Here is an 8,825-nt window from a genome sequence, read left to right on the forward strand (position 1 = left end):
CAAGAGACTCCCCTCCTCAACAGATCAGGTCATGAAATCAGAGTAGTTTTTGTCCTAAACAGGGGTGGGTGGAGGGGAGGGCTTGGTGGGGGGGGGGGGGGGGGGGGAATTTTGTAATAAACAATAAGACAGCCAAGCTCGACTATTCGAAATATTGTCCCAGAAGCAGGAAAATATTACCCAAAAAGGTTAAATATCAAAAGAATTTTAAGTTCAAAAGGGGGCATAATTTGACCAAAATGCATATCAGTTATGGGACTTGCTGCTATCAACTAGTTTTATAACACCGAAGGCACATGTGAAGTTTCAATTCAATATCTGCATTAGTTTTGGAGATAGAAACTCGCATGTAAAATTTTAACCAGAATTTTCAAAGTCCAAAAGGGGGCATAATTTGCCCAAAATACATGCCAGAGTTATGGGACTTGACCCAGTGAGGTTGGTAATTGATCTAGAAAAAGAAAAAATAAGTTTCAAATCTATAATTATGCCTTTTAGTAATTGCCGTATGTACTTGCACGCAAAACTTTAACCAGGATTTTCTAAGTCCAAAAAGGGGAATAATCTGCTCAAAATACATGTAAGAGTTATGGGACTTGATCCAGTGAGGTTAGTTATTGATCTAGAAAAAGAAAAAATAAGTTTCAAATCTATATGCCTTTTAGTAATAGCTGTATGTACTTGCACGCAAAACTTTAACCAGAATTTTTTAAGTCCAAATGGGGGTATAATTTGGCCAAAATGAAGGTCAGAGTTATGGGACTTGCTGCTATCAACTAGTTTTATAACCCCGAAGACACATGTGAAGTTTCAAATCAATATCTGCATTAGTTTTGGAGATAATAACTTGCATGTAAAACTTTAACCAAAATTTTCTATGTCTAAAAGGGGGCATAATTTGCTCAAAATACATGTCAGAGTTATGGGACTTGACCCAGTGAGGTTGGTAATTGATCTAGAAAAAGAAAAAATAAGTTTCAAATCTATATGCCTTTTAGAAATAGCTGTATGCACTTGCACGCAAAACTTTAACCAGAATTTTCTAAGTCCAAAAGGGGGCATAATTTGGCCAAAATGAAGGTCAGAGTTATGGGACCTGCTGCTATCAACTAGTTTTATAACCCCGAAGACACATGTGAAGTTTCAAATCAATATCTGCATTAGTTTTGGAGATAGTAACTTGCATGTAAAACTTTAACCAAAATTTTCTAAGTCCAAAAGGGGGCATACTTTGCTCAAAATACATGTCAGAGTTATGGGACTTGACCCAGAGAGGTTGGTAATTGACCTAGAAAAAGAAACAAGAGCTGTCCATAAGACAGCCAAGCTCGACTATTCGAAATATTGTCACAGAAGCTGGAAATTATTACCCAAAATGTTAAATATCAAAAGAGTTTTAAGTTCAAAAGGGGACATATCAGAGTTATGGGACTTGATGCTATCAACTAGTTTTATAACCCCGAAGAAACATGTTAAGTTTCAATTCAATATACTGCATTAGTTTGGGGATAGTAACTTGCATGTAAAACTTTAAACCAGAATTTTCTAAGTCCAAAAGGGGCATAATTTGCTCAAATACATGTTAAGAGTTATGGAACATTGACCCAGTGAGGTAGGTAATTGATCTAGAAAAGAATAAATAAGTTCCAAATCTATATGCCTTTTAGTAATAGCTGTATGTACTTGCACGCAAAACTTTAACCAGAATTTTCTAAGTCCAAAAGGGGGCATAATTTGGCCAAAATACATGCCAGAGTTATGGGACTTGACCCAGTGAGGTAGGTAATTGATCTAGAAAAAGAAAAAATAAGTTTCAAATCTATATGCCTTTTAGTAATAGCTGTATGTACTTGCACGCAAAACTTTAACCAGAATTTCTAAGTCCAAAAGGGGGCATAATTTGGCCAAAATACATGCCAGAGTTATGGGACTTGACCCAGTGAGGTAGGTAATTGATCTAGAAAAAGAAAAAATAAGTTTCAAATCTATATGCCTTTTAGTAATAGCTGTATGTACTTGCACGCAAAACTTTAACCAGAATTTTCTAAGTCCAAAAGGGGGCATAATTTGGCCAAAATGAAGGTCAGAGTTATGGGACTTGGTGCTATCAACTAGTTTTATAACCCCGAAGACACATGTGAAGTTTCAATTCAATATCTGCATTAGTTTTGGAGATAGTAACTTGCATGTAAAACTTTAACCAGAATTTTCTAAGTCCAAAAGGGGGCATAATTTGCTCAAAATACATGTTAGAGTTATGGAACTTGACCCAGTGAGGTTGGTAATTGACCTAGAAAAAGAATAAATAAGTTTCAAAGCTATATGCCTTTAAATGATAGCTGTATGTACTTGCATGCAAAAACTTAACCAAGGTGTGACGCCGACGCCGACGCCGACGCCAGGGTGAGTAGAATAGCTAGACTATTCTTCGAATAGTCGAGCTAAAAATAAGTTTCAAAGCTATATGCCTTTAATTGATGGCTGTATGTACTTGCATGCAAAAACTTAACCAAGGTGTGACGCCGATGCCGACGCCAGGGTGAGTAGAATAGCTAGACCATTCTTCGAATAGTCGAGCTAAAAACAAGAAGCTGCGTTCAATAAACGCTTGATGCCCCTGGTGGCATCCTTGTCGATACAAAGCAACCCAAGTCCAAAACGAGGTCAAGTTCAAGGTCAAACTGAGGTCAGGTGATGTCTGAAGATGAGGAATGGTCACAGGTTACATCTGCATTAGTATCAAGTCATTCAAGTAAGGGGTATTGATGCTAGACGAAACGGTCCCATTTGGTTAACCTCTTACGGACGGACGAACGGACAGGACAATCACTATATGCCTCCCGCATCAGTAGATGTCGGGGGCATAATAAGAATGGTCAAGGACCACATGAATTTGCTGGAGTGAGCCTGGATGCCGAAACCATCACTGTTCAAATGAGTAGTGTTTCAGTGTACATTTTCAAATATAATTTCAAAGTCAGACTACTTAAAAAACTTATACACCTTTCACAACAGTGAAACATCAAAAGATTTCCTCCAACTTAATCTTCCTGTGCTAACCAAGGAAGGCATCAAGTATAAACTGAACAGATACAGATTCGAAACTTTCAAAATAAACTGAAGACACTTTAATCTTCAGCTTTTCATTTTACTAAAATTCCAGTCAGAGAAACGGTGCTTCTCCGTAACACGCATTTTGTTGCTTTTAAGACAGAAATGCAACAGAAATAATGATTTTAAAACATTAAAGCATAATAAATCATTAAAACTCAGTGATAACACCAATCACCCATTGAAACACCTAAAACATACTGGGATTTTTTTTCAATAATGCTAAATTTCTAAAGATTTTAAATATTTAATCTTCTTTAAAATGAATTCCGTGGCATGGTGCTTGTGCACGCACAATGAATTTACAATTAATGTTATCTCAGAATCATATCTGATTTATTATACCTCAAAGTCAGGTCATTATTCCAAGTGCTGCTTAGACTTTGAACATGATGCTGACTCATAAATTTAATGTTTTTCCCACATGTTTTCTCTTAATTATATTTCTCTTTCATGTAGGTGTGTTTCATCTGCAACAATGTTTGTCATGAAATATTAATACTTGTAATTATTATATTCAACATGCAAAAGGTTTAACACTAAATTACTATTTTTGTCATTTTTTTAAATGTGATTCTTTTATGATTTTGTGTCTATAACTGAATTTATCAACAATTCAAGGGCTCATGTCGATACTTAGTATACAGAGCTTATTTTCCATAAGCTTGAAATAAAACTTGCATTATATTGAAATAAATGTTTATTGTAAATTACATCCAGTATGTGTTAAGAATATCATATCTTAAAAGAAACAAATAACAAAATAAATTTTCATTTTAAAGCTGTCAAATTTCAGTTATATTTTAGAGGACTGTGTTAGCATTATTTTTTATTTGTTTTCAATAAAACTATATTTAGTATGTAGCACTATCAGATATACCAGTCATTTACACATTAATACTGAACTTTAATAGTTATACATGTATATCTGATAGTGCTACATACACACTTAGTTTATATATTTGGTCAAATTAAATTCATTTGAGGAGGCCTCTCTTCATTTACAGTTGGTATTTAAAACTAGACAATTTTAGTTAAAGATGTGCATCTGATATCTTTCAATGAAAATATATTGGAAACTTATTATAAATACAAGCTATTTTTTTTTTAAATCGTATTTTTTTATAAATGAAAACATTTTCATTGGTATTGTTTACACCAGTTGACACAGTTATATTAAAGTCAGTATAGTACTATGCTTAAATTTAGACTTCTACATCTGTTACAAATTATGTCATAATTTATTCAACCAATTAGTAAAGTACCTGTCAATTTCTTTTCCTAATTAATGAGTAATGTCTATAATGCATACGCGAAATTTTAACAGTCTAATCTTTATGAATTAGTTACGATAATAAAAGTAAAACGGTGATGATGGCATCTCAATAAAGAGTAACTGGCATATTTATTTTACACACACAAACATAGTCACATTTATTTTTCAAACACATCAAATACAAACCTTGCAACATTTGTTCCAATTTTTTCCTGTCAACACGAAATCTTTCCTCAATATATCCGGAGTCATTTTCAAAAACATCATCTTTATTTCCCTGAGAATTGTCCCCTTTGTCAGAACCAGTTTCACTTAAAGAAGCCGAGTCTTTCATTTCCTCTCGGCGACTTGTAAGGCTGTCAGCCATTGCATACTTGTTGTCAGTCTGAACCGAGGCTTCTGTTCCAGTTAGTTAATCGGGGGCGTCTCAACGTGTATTTGAACTGTCAAAAAGCCGCATTTTGCATTATTTTTTGTATTGGTGAAATTAATGTACCTGATGGTAATTCGTTCTGGCCTTTTTTAATATATTGTAAAAATAGCAGGGAAACACGTTTTTGTCCGGTAAATACTGTTAAACAATATAAAATGATTTTATATAACTGAACTGTTTGTTTTATTGTTTGACATTTACGTTAAGTGCACCGGTACCGTGGGGGACCATGCTATACAGTAGGGTCACTTCATATGTATACACAGGGAAACTTGTAGAAGACTGAAACTGATTCATAAGCATGAAACTACTTTAAATATATACAAAACCTAAATGAACATTACAATAAGTTGCAATGCTCTCTGCCATTAATCTCATTCTGGATATGTATGCGTATATATGTGCTTATTAATGCAACTACTTATTTAATAATTACAGTTAATTACTTGTCCTGAATAATTGTAATTACTTAATTATTTTCTGCCAAAATAAGTAATTAATAGTAATTTAATTGAGAAGATTGCCAAAATAATTATAATAAATGAAATATTTTATAAAATAATTAGGCACAACCCTGGTATTAACTGTACCGTGGTTTTATAATTAGGGTCAGATGAAACTTGTCATGCACATTAAAAATGAAGCGTCAATGATCTGAATTAAAAGAAAATAAATGTATGAGTGGACCGTTGGTCTAGTGGTAAAACACTGGATCATCAATTCAGAGGTCCGGTTTCGAACTCTGATCAAGGTCTCAATAGCTCAGTGGTATAGTGTCCGCTTTGAATGCAGGAGGTCTGGGGTTCCATCCCCGGCCACGTCATACCAAAAAATGGTACCGGTAGCTCCCTTGCTTGGCACTCAGCATTTAAAAGGGTTGTACCAGGAGGTAAAATAAGCAAAGGTAACTATCTGTTTCTGGATACCTAGTTTTCGCACAAGAGCTTTGTAGCTGATGTTATATGTTGATTATATGCAACGTTAAATAAAGCTTACCTTTACCTTTGAAATTTCTCTTGTGCTCTTGAGTGTCTCACACCCAGTTAACAGGTAATGAAAAGGGGCTTTCGCTGCAATACTGGGAAGCTAAAGAACCGGGCCATCTAGGTCGATCTGTGTCTGTACTGGTGGAGGATGGATTTGGCGTCCTGATCTCTCGTAGGAAGCCCATATTCGCAGGTTAACAAAGGTCAATGGCCTACTAGAACATCGTCCGTCCAAGTTTTAAAGAAGTTTTCAAATTTCGTTAGACTGTGTTCAACTTTGCAAACAGTTTTAACCTCCATATTTCTCTTATGACAGGATCACAATGAACTGGTTGCAATTATCATTGAAGGTCATCTCACTTGCTATCAAGGGAATCCCATCATTTCCACCCATTATCCTACAGATTCATCACAACAACAACAGACTATTAAAATTTTTCTTCTTTCCAAGGTTTATAATATGCCGGAAAAACTTCTGCATCACACCGACTTCCGTCCATCCCTTCAGCAATTCAATGTGGCTATTAGCATCATTAAACATGTTTTATCATAACATTTCCTTTTCTCGTCTTTAGAGTAGGAATGTTGGTCACTGAACAGGTCCATACTGTCAGTGAAATACCTTTATTTCTGTACTAGGCTTTATTTTTTCAAGACATGTATTTTCTTGGCACCGCTAAATGCTAATGCTGGGTTTTTTTTAGCATCAAGTGATATTTAAGAAATAATTTATAGCAAAGCTGTGTTTTAACACTATTTATGCACGATGGGCGGATATACGTCGGGCGTAATAGTTTCACGTGGGCGCAGCAGCCCATCAGCTTTTTGGCCTCAGACAAGTGTGACAGACATTGCATCCATTACAGAGTCATTATAACGCACATGATAATAATGATTATATTATACAATATTGCGTCCAGTTAAGAGGTCAAATATCCTATGTGAATAAGTTACCCAGTCAGTTAAAATTGATTTTATATTCGTAGAAACGCAATCCTAAAGATTTTCGTACATATGCATTTACTAGCTATAAGTTATGATGTATTTGATCTCACGCTGATAGGGCTGCAAATAATTACAATACATGCTGTATGCATGCATTGTTCAGACAGGCGCGTAATTATCAAGTGGTAATTTGACTTTTTTCAAATTACTCCTAACGGTATACATAATGTAACAGAATCATTTTTTTTAGAAATTATGAAGATACTAACTCTTTCAGTGACTAAAATGCTTGAATATTGTTTATTTTCTTCCAAAATCCTGATCAGCAAAGTGTTCTATATCAAAGATTTTGTTTAAAAACTGAATATAAATTTTATCATTATTTCTATTGTGGTTAAATTATGATTTGCGCTATGATTTTAGGCAGAATACTTATTTTAAGCTGAATTAATTTAAAAAGAAACAACATTTTAAGCAGAAATACTTGAAAAACGGAACGACTGACTTCATGCTAATTCCTTTTGTAAAGAGTTGTTAATGAACATGGAAAAGCAGAAAGAAAAGTATTAGTATTATCTCTAAAAGCATTGAGCACAGTAAACGAAACCAGAACAACACACGACAAAGTGAGTCGCCTGCAAGTTAACACTTAAAAGGTAAGACTAACACTAACAAAATATAAAGAATAATTTTACAGATTATTTTATAGATGTTTTGTCGCTATACCGAATTCAGGAAAAACAAGTATAACGGAAGTTACGTAAAAGACGTGATTTATACACGTGATAAATACACAATATTGCATAGTCAACAAAATATCGAAATGAATATATGTACAAAACCCGTAATATCGAATCAAAAGTGCAAGTATATCCCATAGAAAATATCTTTACTATCAATTATTTATCCTTTAAGTTTGGAATTAATGAAAACAGTCATTATGAAACTATAAGTTGCAACATAAAAACATTCTATAAAACAAAAAGAGTTCAGGGTAAATGGGGTAGTTTTAAAACAACTGTTTATGAAACATTATATGCAAACATATGTCATATAATTTCTACGTGAAACTCCTCTTTAACATAATTTGTTTTCGTATTTCGGAGTACATATCCGTTATGTGCACATTCATATTTACAGTGCTGCGAGGTGTTGGTTGCTCTCAGAACCTAGCATTTTTTTCTAAATTTTATTCATTGATGAAAAAAGGTAACCGTTCTAAAGCATAGTAACATTCTTTTTGTAAAGAAGATCATATATATCTAATCAAATCAAATATATGTATTGCCAGAAAGTATTTAACAAAGTATCATTAGATATGTTTCGCTTTTTGCCAACATGTTCATGGTGCATCGCAAACGACTGTCATTTAAGTGAAAACTGGATATTTAAAGGGAAAGGCAACGTTGTTCTGATGTTAATACCGTCTGCTAGGATTTCTGAAATTATTTAAACATTTCAATATTTAATCAAAATAGCGAGCATCTTGTTTCCATGGCAACATAAGATAAGATAAGATAAGATTTTTTTTAAGTCGGCAAGATAGCAAACAAGTACAAACATAAGCTCATATAAGCTTTTAAACAAAATGGCGGATTCACAAAATGTCTCTCTATATATTTTAACTGTATTTACTTATTTTTGTAAAATTATTTCTCTACCTTTTCATACTATAATGAAAGAAATTACAACGTTTTACATCTGACACAATAGAAACATTAGAAATGAATTTATTTTAAAGGTTTTTTATTAAATAAAGAATTCGGCAGTGTGTAAATTACGTCATAAACACACTAAAATGGCAGCATCCATGATCAGCCATTTTCTTAAATTTCAAACTGCCATTTCGTTTTTCAGTAGTGGTCCTATTTTAAAAATCCTTATGGCGTTATGAAAGACTTGAGGATGGCTTTCATTTAAAATTAACTTATTGTCAGGCATTTCTTTCCTTTTAAATAAAATTAGCACCATTAAGTAAAAAGAGAATATCAAAATAGGTGCTCACTATTTACCTTATTTTTAAAATAATAGAAAGTAGATCCAACTGAGAAAACTGCATAGTATTTGTAACAAA

At 33.5% G+C, this 8,825-nt stretch overlaps 1 protein-coding gene across 1 annotated transcript in view; it reads right to left on the bottom strand.

Moving 5' to 3' along the window:
- LOC123562501 (protein bicaudal C homolog 1-B-like) overlaps positions 1 to 4,786 on the bottom strand; it is an 86,164-nt gene extending 81,378 nt beyond the window's left edge. Inside the window, exon 1 of the mRNA XM_053528069.1 lies at positions 4,574 to 4,786. Within this exon, the coding sequence (XP_053384044.1) occupies positions 4,574 to 4,754 (181 nt within the window). The 5' untranslated portion in view covers positions 4,755 to 4,786. The remainder of the gene's footprint in view (positions 1 to 4,573) is intronic.
- Positions 4,787 to 8,825: the final 4,039 nt, after the last annotated feature.

Source organism: Mercenaria mercenaria, chromosome 2 (genome assembly GCF_021730395.1).
Source record: "Mercenaria mercenaria strain notata chromosome 2, MADL_Memer_1, whole genome shotgun sequence".
Classification (NCBI taxonomy): domain Eukaryota; kingdom Metazoa; phylum Mollusca; class Bivalvia; order Venerida; family Veneridae; genus Mercenaria; species Mercenaria mercenaria.